The sequence below is a fragment of the Protobothrops mucrosquamatus genome, unplaced genomic scaffold, assembly GCF_001527695.2.
Source record: "Protobothrops mucrosquamatus isolate PMUCROS unplaced genomic scaffold, P.Mucros_1.0 scaffold_214, whole genome shotgun sequence".
Taxonomy (NCBI): domain Eukaryota; kingdom Metazoa; phylum Chordata; class Lepidosauria; order Squamata; family Viperidae; genus Protobothrops; species Protobothrops mucrosquamatus.
The window spans coordinates 207588-232251 of NW_015386290.1; the positions used below are offsets into that span (position 1 = coordinate 207588).

A 24664-nucleotide genomic window follows, 5' to 3' on the forward strand; every position below is an offset into this window, starting at 1 on the left:
TCCATTAATACTAAAAAAAAACCCAACAACTGTAGTCCCCACAACTATATAAGGAAAGATAAGGCTGAAAATCTGAGGGTTTTCTTAAAGGCCTACACCAAAGGAAACAGATGAACATCAGTTGATAATGAGTTCCAGAAAGCTGGAGCCACTGCAGCTAAGTATCTATGCCTCACACCTGACAACTGCCTGTTCTCAGAGACAGGGAACTAAGGTAAGCCACTTTTGCTGATACAAAAGTGAAGTCAGGTTGATAAGGATAGTCCTTCAGAAAACTAGACTTTTCTCCAACTAAAGCAGCATTTTAGCTGAGCAGTGACAATATTCTGACTCCTATGAGTCAATGCCTAGTGAGAAATCCCAGTTCTGCATTAAGTGAAATTTCTTAACTTCCTTTAAAACATTACAGTAGTTCAGTCTGACTCTCATTGCTCCATTGATATCCCAGACACAGACTTACTTGCTTTCTTGCACTGCCACTTCAGAGGTGCAGTTGAGTCCTTCTTCTGCCTGGGACCTCAGCTGTCTTTCACGTTCCCTTCGACGTCGCTCCCTTGCAGCTTCCTCCTCATCCTCCACACTCCATTGAGCTGTCAGCCTACCAGTCAAAGAGAAAATACACAGATATGTACTTAGTATTTGCTAATGTGTCTGTTCCCAAATCCTCACCAGAAACAAGGGGCACCAGAAGGAAATTATTCTGTCAGGAAACAAGAAACATTTGATACAAATAAGAACAGCTGCAAATATCTCCATGTTCCTCACCCTACTCTTTAAACCAAGGGTCTTCAAACTTGGCCCTTTTATGACTTGTGGACCTTAACTCCCAGAATTCCTCAGCCAGGCACACTGGCTGAGGAATTCTGGGAGTTGAAGTCCACAGGTCATAAAAGGGCCAAGTTTGAAGACCCCTGCTTTAAGCAGTGGCAAAGATCAAGCTGAGATCCCAGTTGGCAATCATGGGAGGTGGGGGGGGAATGAACCATTCAAAATCCGATTGCATGTGGGGCTAACCCTAATACGGGTAGTCCTTGAGTTACGACTGAAATTGAGCCCAAATTTTATGTTACCAAGTGAAACACCTGTCAAGTGAGTTTGGCCCATTTCGCGACTTTTCTTGCCATCGTTGTTAAGTGAATCATTGCATTTGTTAAGTTAGTAACATGGTCGTTAAGTGAATCTGGATTCCCCATTGACATTGTTGGTCAGAAGCTCGCAAAAGCAGATCACATGACTCCAGGACACTGCAACCATCGTAAATATGAGTCGGTTGCCATGCGTCTGAATTGGGATGATGTGACCATGGGGAATGCTGCAATGGTTGTAAATGTGAAAAATGATCATAAGTCACTTTTTTTCTGTGCCGTTGTCATTTTGAACGGTCACTAAATGAACTGTTGTAAGTCAAGGACAAGCTGTACAGAAGGAAAGAAAAAATCTCTGAAATTAACACCAGGTAAACAATCAAGCAGTAAACAATATTCTAATCAAGGAACTACTAAAGAGAAAATTACACACACACACACACACACACACACACACACACCAACACTGTCAGAGCAAGGTACAGTATATAATCAGGGAGCAAACCCAACATTCACTAGCACTGTAGATGATACTTAGTCAAGTAATGAAACATCTGCAAGCAAACAACTAAGCTCAGAGAGCAGGAAGGACTCCATGGTTCAACCCTGAGCTACATACATTGTCTTCTATTAGAAGGAAAAAACTTGAACGAGCTGGAGAAACAGAGCCTAAATTTGGGGACTAATTCAGGCCAAATCCATCATCTCTTGTGTATCTTGCCTGCAGATTGAAAAGAAAAACCTATCAAAGCACTGATGGTGCAGGGACTGATTAGGTAAAGGCTGAGTGCCAAAGAATTGAGGCCTTTGAGCTATGGTGCTGGAGAAGACTCCTGCAAGTCCCTTGGACTGCAAGGCGATCAAACCAGTCAGTCCTAGAGGAGATCAACCCTGACTGCTCTTTAGAAGGCCAGATCCTGAAGTTGAAACTCAAGTACTTTGGCCACCTAATGAGAAGGAAGGACTCACTGGAGAAGAGCCTAATGCTGGGAAAGATTGAGGGCAATAGAAGAAGGGATGACAGAGAATGAGGTGGCTGGATGGAGTCACTGAAGCAATAGGCATGAGCTTAAATGGACTCCAGAAGATGGTAGAGGACAGGAAGGCCTGGAGGAATGTTGTCCATGGGGTCGCGATGGGTCGGACATGACTTCGCAACTAACAACAACAACAATACTTTCTAATAAATGTTTAAAATTTAGAGAAACTAAATAATTCAGAAAATGCAGTAAAAAGTGCATAAAATAATCAACCTTTAATTATGATATCTCACTGAGTGACTGAGCAGTCTTTTTTTTTTCTTAGCCCAGTCTGTCTCATAGGGCTGTTCTGGGGACAGCCAGAACAGTGAAAAGGAGAAAAAAATACGATATCAGTTTAAATATCAGTTGTTGATGATGACATCATCATCAACAACAACAACTAAAGTTTCCACTAAATCTCCAGAAAAGGCTATTCTGAACACTTTAGATTGTTTTTTACATCCTGTTTGGATGAGAGAATGGATCTGGCTGAGAAATAGAAGAATAGAAGAATGTTAGAATTAGGAAAACATAATGAGGTTTAGTTGGCATAGCTTTTTAGGATATGATAAAGTTAATGTAGTTTTAAAAATCATTATGTGGAGAGTGCAATATTAAGAAAATGGAATAAATTCAAACCCAGAATTGTGCCCCAAAATAACTTTTACAAAAGAGAAACAACAAATGGGGGAAAATCCTAACCTATCAAGATTTATTAATACACAAAGATGGAGAATTTAAGATTAAGTCAAGAGAACAACTGACTTGAGAGGGACATAGTTTTTCAGATACAAAATTGAAAGTAAGATTTAATATAGACAAAATGGTAGTTGGAATTGAAAAACATAAAATGGAATTTGAAAATAAATTATGTACCAATTGTGAAGATATAATTGCAAAAACGTATGAACTTTTATTAAGATTTGAAACTAGAGAAACAAATCAGGGACTGTATGATAAAATGAGCTAGCAATTATTATTAAGTATAGATGAATGCATGAGAAAAATGTGGGTAAACAGGACAACATTTATAGTGTTATAATTTAAAATATTTTTTTTAATAAAATCATGTGCATGTTACCAGAGAAATGCTCAAAAATGAAAAAAAAAAAGTACCACAAGTCAATGTTGAAAATGTGAAAACATTTCACCATTACATTTTTCACTTGTGAAAAGTCTAAGAAGTATTGGCCGCAAATAGATACAGTATAATGATACAAAGAATTTTAAGAGATTAGTACCACAAAGACACCAACATTTTTTTAAACTCGGACTTATGAATAGCAAATTTAAAATTTGGAAAATTGATTTTGTATGTGGTAAGGGCAGCAAAATACACACAAGGATGGAAGACAAATGAAATTCCCAGAGTGGAGGAATGGTTCATGGAACTGACCATTTTGGTCAGGGAGAAAACAGCAATTATTTTTTTTAAAAAAAGATTTGAGACCTTTTATGGATTTTTTTTGCTAAAAGAAGAAAAAAAGTGAAATATTTAATGGTTGAAAAAGAAGACAATTAAATAAAGGGCTGGAAGGATTTTGAAACAGTTAAGAGGGAGAGGAGATGATCAGTTTGTTAATATCTGTTGATAAGATCAGACGTCGTCTACTTTAGTTTCTTTAATTATTTCTCATTTTTGTTTTCTATGCATTTTATTGTCTTTTTCTTTTCCTTTTCTTTCTATTTTATTGATTAGATTTGCTTTTTACTTATGAAAAAATATTTAATAGCTTTTTAAAGAAAAAAACCCTGGCTTGATGTTTTTCCATTTTCCCAAAAGAGCCATGGTGGCACAGTGGTTAGAATGCAGTATTGCACGCAAACTCTGACCACAGCCAGGAGTTCGATCCTGATCAGCTCACGGTTGACTCCGCCTTCTGTTGTTCCAACATTGGTAAAATGAGGATCCAGATTATTGGGAGCAATATGCTGACCCTGTAAACCACTTAGAAAGGGCTGTAAAGTACTGTGAAGCAGTATATAAGTCTAAGTGCTATTGCTGTTATCATATTTTCCCATCCATTCTGAGCGACTCTAGTGCCATTTAGTATTGCTGCATTTATAACCACAACTTGCTTTCCTTTAACTACAATTATGTTTGGCAGGTTAAGCTCTAAATGTTTGTCCATTTGTGTCAGCTGCCACTGTATGCTTGCTTGTGTGCTTTGTTGCCATGCGGTGAACTCTGGGGAGGGTAGATGGGAGGGAGAATGCCTGGGGGAAAACAAAACTAACTGCTGTATCTCCCTGAGATACTGCTTCAAGGTCAACCAGCTGGGAGAAGAATGCAGCTGCATACCAACCTACACTTGAAATGACTGTTCTGAAAACATCTTGCTGAAACCTGATTGGTCATGAGTGTGTGTGTCAGCGATTGGAGGCGGTTAAGGGAGAAAAAGTTGAACTTAGGGATTTTGGTGCACGATTCTCAGTTCTGGCTATGCACTACTGCAATGCACTTGACTTCTAATAAAACTATACCTTTCTCAGCAAATGGAGACAAGGATTGTTTCTACTTAGAGGTTTAAGTGTTTGGCAGGTCTGACAATTTGAATTTGAAACCCTACAAATGTTTTACATAATCATAATCCAATATTATGTTGTAACAATAGTTGGAGGCATCAGATCCATGTTTTTTGCATTAATTGCAAAATTCATTTTTGCCATCTGATTTTATCACAGAGTCACTGACAATAAAGTTGGGCAGCCATATAAATTTTCATCAATAAATAAAATCTTGACTTATCTGGTCAATGTTGCTACAGTTCCTAATTATAGGGTCAACAATCTTGTCTTCTCTTTGCATAAGAGTTTTGAGTGTTTTTTAATTTTATTTTTTGTTGCATTGCTAGTGCTTTTTCAGGTGCTGCAAATATCAAGCCTTTTGTTTCCTTCTTGATGGATCTTGCCAAGTTTTGTTACTATCCACCTTGCCTTCAGTTCCTTTCAAGTATTGACCATGTAGAGAGCTATGTTTCCAGTTTTTCATTTACTGTTGTAACTGTTCAGTTTTGTATGTCATCTTTGATTCTGCTACATTTAAAATGTTTTCCTTATCAACATTTTTAACATCTTCTCTTTGTTTGCTTTTATATAATAATTTGGTTTTAGGATTTTATCCTTCACTAGCTGTTTCATTTGCAACAAAGTACAACAAACAATTTTCCTTGGTAAATAACAAATGATCTATTTCACTTTTTGAGGGTACGACCAGTGGTGGGATTCAGCTGGTTCACACCACTTCGGCAGAACCGGTAGCTAATTTTTTGTTGCCCAGGCCCAGAATGGACTTCCGGAAGCGGCATCCATTACAGAGAACAGATTGTTCACATATTTGAATCCCACCACTGGGTACGGCGTGATTTATTGTCATAAGCTTTTGGGCTCTACAGTCTAAAGCAGGAGTCTCCAACCCCCGATCAGTGGACCGGCATGCCACAAACGGGTCCATGCAAACAAGCAAAGCCCCTTCCATGGTATGCAGGCAGCACACAAAACTATGCCTCCCTCAAGTCCGGAGAAAAACCTTTCTCCAAGGATCCAGTCCCTGGTTGTGGGCCGCTGGTCTAAAGCATCTAATTCCACCTGTGTCAAATCAACACTACCTGTTATGTAGCATATTCCAAAGGCAGCTTAAGTATTAATAGCTTTAATTGTATTACCAGCATTCAGCTTCAGTTTTAAAACTCTTCTCATTCATTTTACTTATTCAGTCCTGGTTATTTTTCACTTAGGAATGCAAAAGTTGAAGATGATGATTTATATACCACATTCCTATGCCAATTGACATACGCTTTTTCAAAGTAATTTACAACAAAAAAGGTCAATAAAATACAAAACAAAGCAATGCTTCACACAATATAAAACATAAAATGCAATATTCAGTGACACATACTTTAAAAGTGGTGGAAAATAGAAAAGTAAAATCTTCCAGCATTCATACCATGAAAGCTGGGTGGAAAGGGGGGATTTCAACCCTGTTGGTCTTGTGGAAGACTCCTTAAGACTTGGTTTATCATCATGCCTGGGGGCCAAGTGGTAGTACACACCCTGCTGGTTGTTAGTAATTTATTGTACTCTGCCACAAATTCATTTTTATTGTTTTAATTAACTGTGTTTTATGGCTCTTATTTTGTTTTTATTCTTAACTGTTTTTAATTATGCAAGCCACCCAGACTCATTTAGGTGAGATGGGCGACGATATAAATTGAATGAATAAATAAATATAATTTAAAGTGGCATCTAAAAGATGTTACAGTAGATGTCTTCCAACTTTCAGAAGGAAGAACATTCCAGAGCATGTAAACTACAACAGAGAAGATCCACTCACAAGCATCTACCAGAGGGTGTTTGGTAACTTTGGTACACATCCACTAGGCCAGGGGTAGGCAACCTTGGCTCTTTTATGACTTGTGGACTTCAACTCCCAGAATTCCTGAGCATGGCTGGCTCAGAAATTCTGGGATTGAAGTCCACGAGATATAAAAGAGCCAAGGTTGCCTACCCCTGCACTAGGCCTCTGTCTTTCTGGGGTTATTATTGCTTATTGGTCCTTATCTACCCTGATTCTGCATCCAGGCACCGGTTCAAAACATACACAACCTTTCCTGATTCATAAATGATCAAAAAGGTAAAACTCAGTCTCATCTGCATGTCAGTGACATCCAGTTGCAAATAGTTTGACCAAACAGGCCCAGATATTCCATATGAAAGTTGAATAGCACTGGGGACTAAATAGTGCCTGATAGTACCTCATGACATATGAGTGCAGAGGCATAGTTATTCCACATTTCTCTCAGATAGTAGAAACAGACAGTGCTCCCAGTCCTGAAAGAGTTCTGGAGATCACCCTGGATGATGGTTCTGAAAGTTGCTTAAAGTTCACACAGGATCATCTAGACAAGAGATCATCTATCAGAGTGACTATGACAGATTTTGTCCTAAACCCAACCTGCACCCAACTGAAATGGGTAAAGAGGGCAAAAGTAATAAGTAAGCTTGTCTCATGACCCCTCCCTTAGAAAGAGTATTGTAATTGGGGAATTGCTGACAAAATCTTCTGGATCTGGGAAAGGTTTCTCCAGAAGTCAGTGAATCTCTTGCAAAGCCATCCACCCTCCTCCCTCATGCAAAGATATATTCACCATCCCTTGGACCCACCTAGGGCGAATTCTGTTTCCCAGTTCTATTCAACACAATATTAATCAGCCCATATACAGGGAAATGGTGGTTCTGTCCAGTGGTGGGATTCAAATATGTGAACAACCGGTTCTCTAATGCGGATGCAACTTCCAGAAATCCATTCTGGGCCTGGGCAACAAAAAATTAGCTACCGGTTCTGCCGAACTGGTGCGAACCAGCTGAATCCCACCACTGGTTCTGTCCTAAGGTGGGTTCACATGATGTATAATTATTTCAATTAATGGCTTGACAGCAATCTATCACTAATACCAGAAATGACTTTTCCAATAAAGTAGAATATTTGTAGCTCAGTGTTGAAATGAGGGGTACTTGGTGCTCTCTGAGCTTGGTTGTTTTCTTGCATTATCCAATCTAGGTAACATCATCAGTGCTAGACAATCAAGCTCAGAGAGCACCAAGGACCCCTAATGACTTTTCCTTTCTATTGCAGACTTCCTATACTGATCGAATATTATCCTTTTGCCTCCATTATGTTTAAGACTTCTCAGTTCCCATAAATGTCATGGAATGCCATGCAAGAATGATGTTGTAATACAAGTGAAGTAAATATTGGGTGCTTTGTGCCCTCTGCCAATTCAAAAAAAAAAAATAGAAACAGTTCATTTCAATGGACTTAAGAATGGTTACTTCTGTTTTAGATTCAGAAACATAGCTGTCATTTATTTGAGATTGATGGTGCCACATTTGCTACCTTTTCTAATCTGATTGCTATGGAGGAATGTTAAGAGATGTGAGTGCATGTAGCATGTTTCCCTGAAAATAAGACCAGGTCTTATATTAATTTTTGCTCCAAAAAATGCATTAGGGCTTATTTTCTGGTTAGGGCTTATATTCAGGGAAATATGGTACTAAATGCATCCATCTGGCTGATTATCTGAACTGGGGCTTATTTTTTGATTGGGGCTTATATTACGAGCATCCTGAAAAATCATGTTAGGGCTTATTTTCCAGTTGGGTCTTATTTTCGGGAAAACACGGTATGTGACATGTGAACAGTTTGGGACCTCTCATTTTGTAGGGTGGGGATTCCATGCCAACATTTTCTTTTTCAAATAAGCTGACAAAGTGAAATTCAAATGTTTCTTTGGACACCAAGAGCTGTAAACAAACCTTTTTAGCAGAATTTAAGAAGTGAAGTCTAAAACTATACAGACTACTCCTTTTCTACTTAGGTGACATCATGCATTTTTTTCTCACTATGGAGGTTTTCACACAGACACACACAAAGAGGCATTTCCTGGTACCTTCTCTCTCTCTTTCTGTTTCTTCCCATACTCTTTCATGATTTCATCATCCTTTTGAACTCAGAAAGAGCAAAGAACAAAGAAGATGAAACCATCAGAAACAAAACCTGAAAAACTGCTTTCTTTATACCATCTGCACCCAAATTTGCTGTGTTTTTTTTCCATGGTTTCCTTGGACAATCTTGCCTGGGATCTGGAAGAAAGCCAAGGTGTTTGAAAAGTGAAATAGAATCTAGATGAAATCATTGACTCTACGCCCTGTGATCCTGACCTCTCTCCTGCTCCCAGTGTCTGTGAAAAATCTGTAATAAAAGCTCCAAGTCAGAAATGCCCTAAGCCCCATATTTTCCAACTCTCCAAATGTTTCCTTTCCAGCAAGAAAGGAAAGTAGTTACTCTTGCTTATATGCTTTTCCCAAATTATATAAAATTTCATTGCTGTTGTTTCTCTGTTTTTGTTTCTGTTTTTGTTTTTGTTTTTTGTTTTGCAAAATTTCCAGAGAGAATGACTGCAGTCCTCATTTTCCTCCTGGAGCTACAAGTCTATTTGGAACGTGAGACAAGGCTTCTCGCTGAGATTTTGCCATTCCTTCAGCTACTCCTTTTGTTTTAGTTGGATGTAACTAATGGTCTCACTCCATGATCTCACAAGCTCACAAAATGTTGCTTTTTGTTTGTCCTGACTGCATGGAACATAATTGAAGGCCAGTTATTCTATGTGTAACAGTAGCGCAACAAAACCCTTCTAAAAATAGAGCTCGTGATTGCCCTCATCCAGCTGGCATCCTGGGAACTGGATCTTGAAATAAGTGCCACCTGTCCTTTTACAGTATTTGGCCAGGTTTTTTTTCCTTTTAGTTTAATAAATAAAAGGAGATGTACTTCTTAAGGTTGTGCAGATTTGATTCCCCAACAGTGGCTTAGAGCTTATAAGGGCTGGAACTCATGATCTACTCTTTAAAGCAGCTGTGTCAGTCCTAAGATAACATGTGAATTACAGAGGGAAGCCATGCAATCCTGAAGAAAGATGCAGCTACTGTAAAAAAAAAAATTCAGATGGACACTATTCACACTCTACATGTTTCAAAACACTGCATTATTTCCATAGCACTGCACGATAATGCTTCGAATATTGAAATGAGTAATTGAGGCATTTCGTTTTCAACTTTGGGGAGAAACTGTGACTTTGATACCTCCTCAAAGATGTAAGGAGTAGTAGCTTTTCCTCAAAAGCATCAAACTACCACCCTATGTAGAAATATGAGTTGCCAATGCTGCTCAAGATCTTTCAGGAAAGTGACGTATGACCCTTGCTCAGAGATAGGATGATTCACAGATAGAATGATTAACAAAGGGCAGCTGGACAGGAAATGCATTCCCTTCATGGAGTTGTGCATTGACTTCTTTAGTGTTAATGTTATTGAGGCTTTATTGTAAAACCTTTTTATATTTAATGAAAAATCAGTTCCATCTATAAATTGTATACAAAATGTACAGGACTCGCCTTCAGATGATTGAGTAGAATGCCTCCATGCTTTTGGAAACAGACAATCTCTGGCCTTATTAACTGAACACTTCAGGGTGCTATGTAAGGGCTGCTTTCGTTTTGGAAAAGTGAGCTCCTGAAGCAGATGCTAAAGACCAAAGAATGAGCATTGTGGAAAGGCACAGTGTTTCATAGGGCCTGAACTGTACCCATTCATTTAGGCCAGTGTGTGCCTTTAAAAGCACTTAAGGGTGCTGACAGCACTAGCTACTGCTCAGGTTTTTTTTCCTGCATATTATTTGATGGTTTAACCGTATGGTCCTTATACATAGCCTTTTCCTTTCTATGCCTCCAGTCCTTAGGTGACAGTCACCCCATGAAAAAGAGTATCCTCCAGAACTTCCTCTTCTCAGGGATTGTCCAATCTGTCCAGCTAGAACTAGAAACCAACAGCCAAAACAACAACAATTGCAGGTGGTCCTCAACTTACGATTGTAATGGAGCCTGCCCATCATGGTTCTAAGTCTTGATGGTCACAAAACAGGTCAATCACATGCCCAATCTGAACATGGCAGTCGGTGAATCAATTGTTTGCTATGGGTTTAGCCAAAGTGTTGGTTTTCAGCAAAAACTGACATAAAATATGGTCACGTGGCTGTGGGACACCAGAAATGGCCATAAATGTGGTTGTATGTTGCCAAGCACCTGAAATTCAGTCATGTGTCAGAGGAGGAGGGGGAGGCAATCATTGTACCTTTGGTCACTAAATGACAGTCGCAAATCAAGGATTATCTATACTCTTCCCATAACTCACCATCTCTGCTTACTATCTTGCCTTCTCACATTCTTGGCAGAAAAGTCAGAAAATACAAGTAGAGCTGAAACTGTGGGCATGATTCGCCCTTAACTTCATTGTAACTTTCCATCACCATAACCTTGGTCGTTCCTGTTGTTTTCTGTACTACAAAATATCCATACCACAAAACCCAGAAGGAAGAAAAAAGTGTTAGGTAAAAATGCATCATAGCTGTTCCATCTATCCTCTTAGCGAAAGCTTGATTCTGCTGAGGATCACTAGTGAGCAAAGGCCCTGGGTATTTTCATGGATATTTCAGACAATAGGATCAACTGAAGTACGGGTATGTGTCAGAGGCAGAGATTGTCCTCTTGATGGACTAATACTCTGTTGACAAAGAAATGAATTATTGAAAGGAGAAAGAAAGGAGATGGAGAGCTGGATTGGGAGTGCAAACATCCTAACTAACCACTACTTTGAATTAAAATATTGGGTCCAGAAACATGGAGATAAAGCTGATTAGTCAGACATGAGCCAGGCAGAAAATGAACTGTTCATGAATATTACAAATTGTAAGCAGACCTGGTAGATCTAGAGCAGGGCTTTTCAACCTTTTCACCCATTGTACCACTTTTAGGATATGGCAACATCCGAGTACCACCAGTCGCCTAGCAAGGTGTCAAAAACTTGATGACAAAAAAAGGGAAAAAAGTGATAAAGTACAGGTAGTCCTCGACTTACAACAGTTCGCTTAGTGACTGTTACAATGGCACTCAAAAAAGTGGCCCCCAAGCCACAGCCGAGCAAGACACCTGCCTGCCCGCCCGGCAGCACTCTTCCTCCTGTCCGAGGTTTTCATTGTTGTGAGCATTTCTGTTGAGGATTGGCAGCGGGGGTGGGGGGTGTTTGGTTTTTATTCCCCCCATCTGCTGGGTGGCTGCAGCAGGTTTTGGTCACTTCACAAGACCCTGGGACATTGTGATCATCATAAATATGAATCAGTTGCCAAGCATTGAATGTAAATCACAAGACCCTGTAGATGCTGCAACATTCCAGCTGATTGGCGCTTCTTCTGGGCTCAGCAGAAGTGCCAGGATCAGCACCGAGCTCCAGCTGGAGCCTGGTGCTGATCCTGGTGCTTCTGCTGAGCCTTGACAGCCCTGCAGCTCCAGCCATCTCTCGCTCAGGCTTGTGCAGTGCTGCCACCGGTTCAGCTCATTCCCCTCCCCCGCTACCACTTTTCTAGGATGGTCGCGTACCACCTGCCAGGTGGCAATGTACCACAGGTGGTACCCATACCACTGGTTGAAAAGCACTAATCTAGAGCTGGGAAATAATAATATTTCTAGACATCCAGAATATAACATGTCAGATATCACAGTAGATGAAGAAAAGCAATATAAAATGACAGCCGAGTAGCTCTAAAGGACCTGGAAACATTATAAAATATTGGGACTTAAGATAGAGATTAGGTGGGTTTTATCGATTAGACTGATTTGCCAATACAGAAATGACTGGTACATACTACTATAGAAATGTAAAAAGTTGAGATTTGATTTTAATGTCTGATTTTACTGCAACAGAGAGAGTGGGAAGTCAATGTCTTTTGTTTCTTCCCCCCTTTCTTCACACACTTTTTGTTTTCCCCTTTTTCTACTGTTGTCCCCTACTATTTGCTTTTGTATTTTCACATTTTATGTTATAAATGAATAAAACTAAATAAAATCGAAGTCCACACACAAAAAAGATAGAGATTAGGGATTAGACTGGTCAAGGCTTTCTCCTCAACTATGAAGTCTCAGGTGTTACAAAAAGCTATAGAATTCTTAGCTTTTGGATAAAGCTTGAATTGACTCTAAATTCAGAAGAGGATGGATATATAGGTACAGATAGAAATAATGGTGATCATCTTGGATAATTATTTCTAATTGAATTAGAATGTCTTTTGTTTTTAAAATAAGAGGAGAAGTTTATTTTAACCGTAAAGGAAGAAAGGACAGGTTTATCTGGTTCCTAACTTCATTGAAATTATTAAAGGAATAAGTTGATTTTTTTAACCAGCCAGTGGGAGGGGTACTATTCTTCACTGCATTTTTTCAGAAATCTATTACTCAATGCTCAACACTTTAACTAATCTCAAATCAGTCTGGTTTCCCTTCTTCTGTAGTAGTAGAGCAATGGCAGTCTGCCAAATTTATGGCTACAAGATCTGAATTGCCAAAATTCAGACAGCCACTAGATGGCAGCAAAGTGTTTTAGTTTTTTTATCTCTTTTTGCCATCTAGTGATCATCTGGAGTTTTACAATCCATATCTGGTTGTTGTTGTTAGTTGTGAAGTCGTGTCCGACCCATCACGACCCCATGGACAACGTTCCTCCAGGCCTTCCTGTCTAGTATTTCTAGCCAAATCTCTATCAGAAGCCTCCTCATACTTTTCAGTTTATATTGGCATCAATTACCTTGGAAATTGTCTCACTGGATGGTAAATGGACGAGTTATGAATATCAGTCTCTCATCTAGGGATTGTATGAGACAAGTAATATCACATCTCAAGACAAACTACTTGGGAAATAGAATTCAGTGGAAAATGTCACACCAAATAATGTTTTTTTTAAAAAAAAAATCAACAAAACACAGGATAACTGAAAGTCATTCTGCAGGTCATTACATTCTAAAAGAGAAACTGTCATTTTAGGCAAAGAGATTTGCAGTGACAATTTGAAACAGATGATTTATTCATTTCCAAAGCATGAAAGGCAAGAAGAGACTTAGTTCAGAATGCAAAACAGAAATGTTAAAGTCGAATTCAGGGAAGAGAATTTTCACAGACTACCCAGCTGAATGAAATTGCAGGGCATGATCATTTTGACAATCCAAGGAGAGGAGATCCTGACTTGCAAATATTCCAGGGATGAAGTGACGCAGGGCACATAGAAGGATGTGCGCAGTAATGCACCTCAATGCATCTGAAAAGATGGCAAATGCAGTTGTTTGCAAAGGCCCTACGGGGGAGGGGGAGGAAACTCTCACATATTTTAATAGATTCAGATCCATGTATCTATGGAGATTCTCAGTCATCCAGGTGTTGGTTGTTCAAAGGTGCTTTTTCAAAAGGCAACTGGACTTTCTTTGTGTTCCCTTGAAGAGGTTTTGCTTCTCATCCACAAAGCTACTTCAGTTCAGATCCATATATACCAGGCAGGAGAGGGCAGCAACAGGGTGCAAATGGTTAAATGTCCATCGGAATATCACATGAAGTTATCTCTTACTCTATGGTTACAAAAAAAGCTCACTTTTCTATTATTCATTTTTTTTCTAATAAGCAAAACCACAAGTCATAAGTGCATTTTTTTTGTTTCATGCAAAAAGCCTATAAGGGGCTTCTAATCAGCCATACATGTACTGTAGATTTAGCCATCTCTGCAAGTTCCATTATCTTCACCAACCATTCCTCTATTGTAAGTATATATATAATTTGTTTGGTTTTTTCACATGCCAACCAAATATGATAAAATGTCCACGTCCATTTGCAGAAAAGATTCAAAATACCTTTATACATTCTAAACAATTTTTCCTGTGACAAATACCAGATATACATAATTTTATAAAACTTATTTTTAAGATTAGAAAATTTCATTCCCTTCAGCCATATATTTTGCCATTGATTCCCATTGATATTAATTTATTTCATGGTTTGTAGTCCACTTTTCTGGGCAGAAAGCATTTCAAAACACTTTCTTACTAATCTGGATAAATAAATCACCTGCTCATAGTGCTCTCACCTTGTCTGGTTGACCTTAGTTTATTGACTTTCACAGATTATTGCCATGTATTACCATCTACAGCAGGGGTCTTCAAACTTGGCCCTTTTATGACTTGTGGACTTCAACTCCCAGAATTCCTCAGCCAGGCACACTGGCTGAGGAATTCTGGGAGTTGAAGTCCACAAGTCATAAAAGGGCCAAGTTTCAAGACCCCTGATCTACAGGAACTAAGTAGAAAACAGGCTTCACAGGTGAGTTCAATCAAAAAGAAAAGAGCAAGTGTATGATATTGGTAACACATTAACCTACATCTCCATAAATCGTCATTGAGCTTTCATTCAAATATAAAATAATATGGAGGAATATAACAACTTCTACAACATCCAAAATGATACATTCCAAATGTTTAACCAATAATTCCTGGGTACTAAGTTATTAATCACCCAAGGAGCAATGGAACTAAGGCAAGACAATACTTAATGATCAACGTTCTCAAAAATCACTAAGACTCCCTATCACCACATAGTTCTTCTCTGAAATGATCATTTCACAGAGTAACCACCAAGAGAATTTATTTCCAAACCCAGGAGCAGTTTCATCCAAGATGGAGGTTTTATTTGGGGGAAGAGTTACGTTGAGAATCATTCAGAATTACCATCCTTGATCCACAGTTGCAAGTGACAAATTCCATTCTACATACCTTCAGCTGCAAGTGTGGAGCACTCTCAGTTTCCACGTTTGGTTGCAGCCCTCTTTCACAACACTATCTTTCACCCTTGAATGTCTAACCTATGTTCAGATGTCTACTTCCCACACATACCTAAGAAGGCTGTTTAATATTCAGGTGCAGTCATTTGGTGACTTTTAACTGAGCATGTCAAAGTAAGAACCTAGATATTGATTACTATAATGAGCTGGACTCAGGCAGCTGCAGAACTTGTGACAGGAAATTATATGGGAATGACGACATGCAATATATATGCTCACATATTTTTACATTGTTAAGGAATGAATGAGCCAGCAGGCTTCCAAAGAACAGATGAGCGTTCAAAATGGAATGGGCATGTCTCATGAATATCCCATGAGCAGCAAAATGGCATTCAAGTATTAGCTTAAAATAAGCATGATCAAGATATTTCCCATTCTCCACTCCTCAGACTAAGGAGGATTTATTTATGCAGTGATGGACCTGTATCAGGTCAGTAGCTGATACAGTGGTATGGTGGACACACCAAAAATGTCATAAACATAGAGCTTACTTGCTGAAGATAATTTAGAACAGAACAAAAAATCAGAAATGGAGTCGAACTCTATTTTTAGAATGATCTATAATTTAGAGTTTCCCCAAAGAAATGGTTCCTAGCCCTAGCAGTGCTTCAAAAGCTATCTCCTTAATAAATCTTTCCTTAATAAGAAAAGGCATGGCAGGAAAACACAAGAGGATTGTAAATAGAAGTGAGCATCATCTGGGACCCTTGTAAAATAGCTGAATGAGGCAGAAAAATTGCATATTAAAAGGATCGCTGGAAGCATCCAATCTACTCTTCATTAAATGTACATACCATCATTTCATTTATTTGCTATTGCTTGCTATCTCTTCCAGCTGTGAACAAGTTCTTTGTGTGACAATCAGGCTGTTTGTTCCATTTCTGGCATTGGCGCTGATTTAGTGCATAAAAACAGAGGGTATAGATCAGACATGTCAAACACAAGGCCCGTGGGCCGGATGTGGCCCGCGAAGTGGTTTCATGTGGCCCACGAAGCCATCCTGGAAACAGTGAGGGAATGACCCCCTCTGCCTTGGCCCTGGCCCAGCTGGGAGCCAATATACAATTTTGTGGTGGCCATCTATGCTGAAACGCATTCAGTCTTAGCTTCATAAGCCCCCTCCCCCCACATGGCCTGAGAGGAACAGTGAGGCTCCTCCAGTGGACCATGCCTTGGCACTTGCCCTGGTCCCACCCCCTTCTGCCAGAGACCCTCAGATCTGTCCCACTCCTGCCCAGGCCACCACAGGCACCCTTGACGTGAACGATGTACAGCTGGCCACAGCCATCCAGTAGGCCACACCCACTCCATCCACACACACCGAGTAGGCCATACCCACCCTGGCCACACCCGCCCAGCCCCCTGTGGGCAACCTCAATGTGATGCGGCCCTCAATAAAATTGAGTTTGACACCCCTGGTATAGATGGTTTTCATCAGAAATTTTAATTGCTAAACCTCATCCTCATCCCCCCCAAATCATGAACACTGCAGTTCTTTGAGCCTTGAAATATCTAAGAAAAGTTAGCATGCACAGTAAATCCACTTTACAGAATTCTTTTGGCCAATCAAGTGAATTAAAAACCTTTCTAATTGTCATTCAAATAGACTTAACTATGAACCTTAATTGAAAACACTTAGATAACTCAACAGCAGAACAACTCTGACCTGTTCCTTGAGGCACTTTTGGGCTGCTGTAAAGCTGCTATATAATGTTAACTCCAGAATCTCAAATATCAGTTACTGGAAAACAAGAAATTATTGTCACCGTGACCATATTGTGGATTCTTATGGGCCTAGCGATTAAGATGCTGGGCTTGTCAACCAGAAGGCTGACAGTTGAAGACCCAAGCACTGTGCGACAGGGTGAGGTCCTGACCTTGCCCCAGTTCCTGTCTACCTAACAGTTTGAAAGCAAGTAGATGCAAGTAGATAAACAGGTACTGTTTTGATGGGAAGGTAATAGTGTTCCATGCGCTTTGGCATATATTCATGCCAGCCACATGACCTCAGAAGCATCTTCAGACAACATTGGCTCCCTTGGCTAAGAAATGGAGATGAGCACCATCCCCTAGAGCAGGGGTAGGCAAACTTGGCTCTTTTATGACTCGTGGAGTTCAGCTCCCAGAATTCCTGAGCCAGCATGGCTCAGCTTGGAAACCTCTCCCTTTCCTCTCAGCATGGCTGGCTCAGGAATTCTGGGAGTTGAAGTACACGAGTCATAAAAGAGCCAAGGTTGCCTACCCCTACCCTAGAGTGAGACATGACTAGACAGGCTTTACTTTTTTATAGGCATCTTAGTGACCACTGTGATGTCCATCATTAAATCACACATCTTCACTGGTTCTTTTCAGTTTCAATGCACTTCAATTCATGTGGTGATCATATGTCAGGAGATCATCAAGATTGGCAAGAAATTGCTGACATGCACCAGCTATATGTTTGAAGATTGGGTTATCTATCAGTCTTCCTTTGCATCATAGAATGCTAAATTACCTTCTCATCAACCTCAAGGTAGTTAAAAAGTGATAAAGTATATTTTATAGCCCAAAAGATTTGAAGAACCTAAAAAACATATTAGTTGTCAGTCAGTGGAGCAGGCTACCACATGAAGTGGTGAGTTCTCCTTGGCTGGAGATTTTCAAACAGAAGCTGGACGGTCATCTATCAAAGATGTTGTAATAGATTTGATCAGGTGGAACAGCTGATCTCTTACATCCCTTCAAATCTATTATATCACTCTATGATTCTACAAAAACTGAAGGCAGGCTGATGTCATCTAACCGACCAACAAAACAAAGAACCTATGTGACATAAGGCAAATTGTGGAAAAATCCATTTTTCAGTATGAGAAGTGGCTGTAACATGACGCTTTAGAAAGGGCTTGTATCCTTGTATCCTTTCTTTCTGACCTTTAAAATGGGAGAGGAAGCATAGCTTTGTACGGAAACACTTGCTAGGAGGAAGATGCCATTTACAGCTGAAAAGCTGAGCATTTGAGAACTGCAAGTCCAGCTAAGGAAGCCCTGAGTACCCATTGCAATTCCTTAGAGACTTTATTGCCAGCGACAGTGTAATTAACTGGGAATGACTTTGGAAAGAATGGTCAATTACCATCTTATCTGTCTCGCTCTCCTTCCCGTCCACCTTCTGCCAGGCTTGTCAAACAGAGCCTTTGTTTGGTGGTGAATCGCTTTGAGTTGCTTTATCCCTGTGTATAAGTAAACAATGGCAACAATGCCTGGCACTTCTGTGGCACTGGACACTGTTGAAATACTGTCCAAGTTTCTCTCTAATAAATTTTCCCTGTCTCAGGCTTGGAGACAGACAAAAGTGTATTCGGTTTGGGGCTTGTTCAGCTTTATGCAGCCAACCTCATTTTGTTTATCTTTTTCTATTCTCAATAATACTATTTATTATGATGGGGTGCATATCAAAGCTGCAGACTTGAAGATCCTTCTCCCCAGATAACTCCAATTATTTCAAATGTCATCAGTTTGGAGTTAAGGTCTTCAATTAACCAAGATTACTTCGAGGTAAGGAATTCAAAATTTACACCCTTTGCTGAAAGGGTGGGCAAGAAGAAATAAGACGTCTTTTTATGAAAGCAGGTTAAATTGAATAATTATCATGGTTAGCCTAAGGCTAAATGCTAATTTCTTGGCTTCAGTATTGTTTACCTGTAAAACAGAACTATCAGTTGAATCTGACTAGATCTTTGGTCAAATTTCTTGGCCAGTTTTAGAAAATGTTAAAATCCTTTCTTTGTCATTTATATACCATGAATCAATGGCATTTGACTTTGCTCGCAGAGCCAGGCCCTACTTCAGATCTGGTTTGGTATGCACCCATTTGTATTCTAATATAACAATAACAACAATAAAAACAGTTCCAATGTTGCTTGATCTAAAGCAGGGCTTTTCAACCTTTTCATCCATTGTACCACTTTTAGGATATGGCAATATTCGAGTACCACCTAGCAAGGTGTCAAAAACTTGATGACAAAAAAAGCCTGTTCATAGTTGCAATTGCACTGAAATGACTTATGACCATTTTTCACCATTGCAGCATGGCCAGGGTCATGTGATTTATATTTGGATGCTTGGCAACTGATTCATATTTATGATGGTCACAGTGTTCCAGGGTCATGTGATCCCCTTCTGCAATCTTTTGACAAGCAAAGTCAATGGCAGAGCTGCTGGTGGCCAAGTGTTAAGGCAGGACTTCGTTCCCTGCCTCCCTCCTTCCCTGCCTCCCTCTTTCTCATTCCCATCTCCTTCTGAAGGAAGAATTTGAAAACCACCCCCTCCCATATTTTCCCTCTTCCATATATTCATCAAACAAGGAAAAGCCTCCAGAGACAGAAAAGACAAGCCGCTGGGGGAACTAGCTTAAAAAGGTGCATTCCCCTTTAAGAATTAGCTACTGGCTAGAAAGAAAAATTAAGGAGCTGGCAGCCGGCACTTAAGGAAGAAAAAAACAAATGTAGTAAGTACTGGCTGCCTGCTAAGGCAGCCTCCCCAAATGGCTCCATTCATAAGTAAAGGAATGCTACAGGCAAAATCCATTCAGGAGAAAAATACTTCAAAATCTCTTGCAGCAAAACTTACAGCTAACAATAGGAGAGCAATAGAATCTAACACGAGACATCAGCCATCAGCCAAATAGAAATTGCCAAACACTCCTTAAGAACATAAAGCCCACATTGCACAAATCCCAGAATTTCAACTTCCACTCTCCATCTTCCTCTCTCCTTCCGTACCTCACCTCCAGCCGATGCTGCCTTTCTTCATTCCTCGTGGAGGGCGACCCCTCCCCCGCTGCATTTCTTGCCTCTTTGTTCCTGCCAGCACAGGTGGCTGTCACAGAAGTTATAGATCGGCTCATGGCCGGCCTGTTTGCTCTCCTCTTCTCTCCCCCACCCTCCTCCTCCTTTTTTCCCTTCGGTGCAGCTACAGCTGACTCCGCCTGCTCCCAAGGCTGCTTCTTTTTTCTGTCTCCCTCTCCCGCCCAAACTGCCTCTCCTGTCTCTGCCCCCTCCTCCTCCTTTCTCTTCCGGGTGAGCCGGAAGTGAGCCTGGGGCCTTTGCCTCGCCCCAGCCACTCTGCAGCTCTGGAGGACTCTCTCACAGTAAGACCTATGCTGCGCTGGCTCGTTCCCTCCCCCACTACACTTGGCTGGGCAGGGCTACGTACCACCTGCCACATGCTAATGTACCACAGGTTGAAAAGCCCTGATCTAAACCACTGCACTGCAGCACTTATACTGTATATTTAAGAATTTGTGCAATATTATATTTATTTATTTCCAATTAATTTATGTAAATGGAATGGAGTTATTATGGTTGAAAGGTTGCATTAACCATCCAACCTATGATTTATGCCCATTTCCTATTTGTATTTGTATATTCATTTAGTCTGCACAGCATTTTTTATACTATATAAAGAGAGGGGGGAGTACATTCTTCCATTCTATGATTCAGTAGGGTTTAGACATATGGCTGTCCAGTCTCTTCTTAAAAACTTCCAGGTCTGACTGAATGGTGGAGAATGGAAGGATATATACTCCTTGCAGTCCTTCCATTCTCCTTCCATCCTCCACCATTCGGTCAGAATGGAAGAAGCTTTTTGGATGAGAAGCGAAATGTCTTCAAGGAGAAACAAAGAAACCCCCACTTGCTTTTTGATAAAGCACCTTTGGGACAGCCATGACCTGGATAACTGAGAATCTCCATAGACCCTCTCCATTGGAAGCAAGTTGCTCAGCCCCTTCCAAATGTTAAGGTGAGTTGTTTTTTGTATTTAAGCCTGCATGTGTTGTCTGAAGGGCCAACCTAGATCAAGGTTTATTGTACTAACGTCCCTGACTTTTAGATTACCTACAGTTTTGATATATATAAGTTAAGTATATAAGTTTGATACAGAGAACTGTGGTGACGCAGTGGTTAGAATGCAGTATTGCTGGCTAATTTTGCTGACTGCTGGCTGCCAGCAGTTTGGCAGTTCAAGTCTCACCGGCTCAAGGTTGACTCAGCCTTCCATCCTTCCAAGGTCAATTAAATGAGGACCCAGATTGTTGGGAGCAATATGCTGACTCTGTAAACTGCTTAGGGAGGGCTGTAAAGCACTATGAAGCAGTATATAAGTCTATATATAAAATAGTTCTAAGTATTAATTTTGAATATACTTCAAGTTACCAACAAAGGAGAATATTTGTAACTCAGGGTTGAAATGAGGGGTCCTTGGTGCTCTCTGAGTTTGGTTGTTTTTTTACAGATGTTTCATTGACCAAACTAGGTAACATCATCAGTGGGCTGAGTAAAGAAACATCTGCAAGAAAACAACCAAATTCAGAAAGCATCGAGGACCCCTTATACCTCAAGGTGTTATTCTAACCATTTTAGCTGTTATATTGGTCATGAATTCAGAGTTCTCCTATGCAAACAAAACATAATAACAACATTTATTTTTCTTTTGCTAGCCTTTTAGTGAGAAGATTTTCTGCTTATCATCAAAGTCTCTAGTCTTGTACATTGAGCAATGTCTTTATAAGTATGTATAAAAGCCTCCAAATGGGTATATGTGTGTATTTTTTCTATCAGAATAATTCTCCCCATTCTACCAAAGCCTCCCACAATCATATATGGAGCTTTATAAAAAATAATATATCTGTCTCTGATTCCCATTTTTGTATTAATCATTATATTATACATTGAGATGGTATGGTAGAATGAATGAGGACCAACTGCAAAACAAATACATGAAAAAAAGAGCAAAAGAGTCAGGAGGAAGAGGAAGACAGAAAATAATGTGGTAGGATGAACCTGATGCATATCTCAAGATGACAAACTTTAAACCAGATCTTGGTAATGAATCTTGGCTCTCCAAATATGCCAGATTCAGCTCTTATACTGTCTCTTTTCCTATTTTCTCCTTTTCCTCCATTTATGAATCTGGAGATGCCAAATGCTTCTCATCCTCCATCTTTTTGGTTAATGTTAGCTGGAGGGAAGAAATCTGGTAGAAAGCTGAACATGATCTCCAACAATGATGGCATGGCCTCCTTTAAAATGATGCTCAAAAGAGCATTGGTAGAAACCCTTTGTGTAATCCAGTTCATCCTTAAGGAGATGCCGAAAGGCTTGACATTTATGGAGAAAACAAGAGGCCTTTAGAACAGAGGAGAGCCAGCAAGAGTTCAGCAGCAGAAACAGATGGTAGTCACAAGTGGTCTGAAACAATGACATCTAGGTAGAAGCTTAAACTGAGTTATTATAGGTGAACTCAGCCATACGTCAGGCCAACTATTTTGAAGGCAGTTTATGTAGTAATAAAGATATTGTTTTAAGATTTCCAATTCTCTATCTGACTGTGGATGATGGGGCCAAGATACATGGAACATTGCACCCAACTGCTAAAATAAATTCCCAAAATATGCCATGCATATGGGACTGTCTTGCAAATGAGAGATTGGCTCATCTGTAATTCTGTAAAACTTACTAAATGACTAGGCAAACTCCTTCAGGGATGGAGGGGAGACCACAAAAGAGTATTAAAAGAGATCACCTCTCATCAGAACAGCATCCAAACCTTTGAGACATGATAGGCCAGTTATAAAGTCCAAGGAGGTGTTTCCCAAGGCTGTTGTAAGAAGTGGACGCATTGTGACATCCAGACAGTTAGCAGATCAAACGCATGTTATGGCAACAAGTGTAGCAAGAAGAAACAAAGAACATGATATGTGTTCTACAAAAGGAGAAGGAGATGGATGTTTCTAAATACTCTATCCCCAGCTGATCAGGCCAGTTAGAGAAGAAAGGTCAGAGTTTTCTAGGAGCAAAATGAAGATTGGAAAAGGGTTGAGAGGTGTAGTCTTTTTACCTTGTCAAAGGTAGGCCTTGCCATGGAGGCATTCAAGAAAAAACAAAAGGCAATGCATGAACTATAGAGAGACAGGGTGACAGCAAGAACAGCTTGCAAGAATTGACCTGGTGTAAACTAGACATACTGTAGCTATAGTTCCTTTATTTTTATTTCCTGCTTTCAAATTCTTTTGCCCACTAATTTTCATTATTTTTGGTGTTTTACAAACTTCTGCTGACCCCCCTCCTCCCCAAAAAGGAATGGTGGGTTATGTATGATTATTATGTCATTCTTATTTCAGATAAAAACATTTCCACTGATTTGTATTCAGTACCATACAAATGTGGCAGAAGGACACTACACTCAACTGGTTAAAGAGAAGTGTAATGCTGGCAACATTACAAATGCTCATATGGGGAAATTGCTCTTGTTTGGAAAATGTATGATTGTCATATTTTATAAATTGCATTAGATGCATTTTAATTCAAAAGTATGTTTCGAAAGGCATGTTTTTTTAAAAAACAACAATGTCAGAAGAGTCTAGACATATTCCATCAAGGCATTTGTTGTCAACATTTTGTTTCCCAAATGTTTATGCCCCATCCTGATCATAACAATAAATGTGTGTCTTTAAAATGCCATAAGAGTGTAGTTGCCTGTAGATAAAAGAAAATTTACAAAACAGAATTGTAAAAACAAAGGATGAAAGAGATATGCTAGAGAGATAATGGGTGTTTCCACCCCCCTCACTTCTGCTTCTGAGTCTACGTGTTGCTTACTTCACCTCCCTCCAGATGGGGCTACCAGTTGAAGGAGTATGGCCCTAAACTGGAAAAAAAACTGCCTGACTGGGCCATTGAACATAGTTTATACAAGTCACATAACACGGAATTGTCAAGTGGTTATTTTGAAAAAGGCAGTCACAAACTTTAACCTTGGTTAAACATTGGGAAAACTGTGAGCTTGAAGGTGGCATGTTGTTGTTACTTTAACCTGAAGGTCTTAACAGGCACTGATGCAATATTGTAGAGATGGAAAAAAATGAACTTTGGGGTTTGTTTTCCCTTGTTCTTTTGGGGAGTGAATACTTTAATGTACCATTTTGTGTTTGCATGCCATCCAGAGATATGACATGAGCAGCCATATACAGTTGCTAAATAAATAAATGTGGAAGTCATTCTACTTAAAATAAAAAATAAAAAAAAAATAGTGCTACGATTTGCTGACCCAAACTTTGATGGGAAGATCTGGAAGTCTTCCAAAGAATGTATGCAGCCTCTTGGCTGCTAGTTCATTAATCATGAACCTAGTAGTTGATCCGTCACCTAGTTTCTTGATCAACTTGTTTTAATTAAGAGCTAATTGATAAGGGAGAACAGATCATTTGGTGATTTCATTCTTGATTTGCATATGAGGGTATGAACTGTCTCCATT

The 24664-nt window shown here is 39.7% G+C and overlaps 1 protein-coding gene across 2 annotated transcripts in view; it reads right to left on the reverse strand.

The window, feature by feature from the left end:
- The window catches only part of LSP1 (lymphocyte specific protein 1), a 104599-nt gene that overhangs the window by 35985 nt on the left and 43950 nt on the right, over positions 1-24664 (reverse strand). For both annotated transcript variants that reach the window (XM_015827321.1, XM_015827314.1), the window contains exon 2: positions 461-598. In XM_015827321.1, the coding sequence (XP_015682807.1) occupies positions 461-598 (138 nt within the window). The remainder of the gene's footprint in view (positions 1-460; positions 599-24664) is intronic.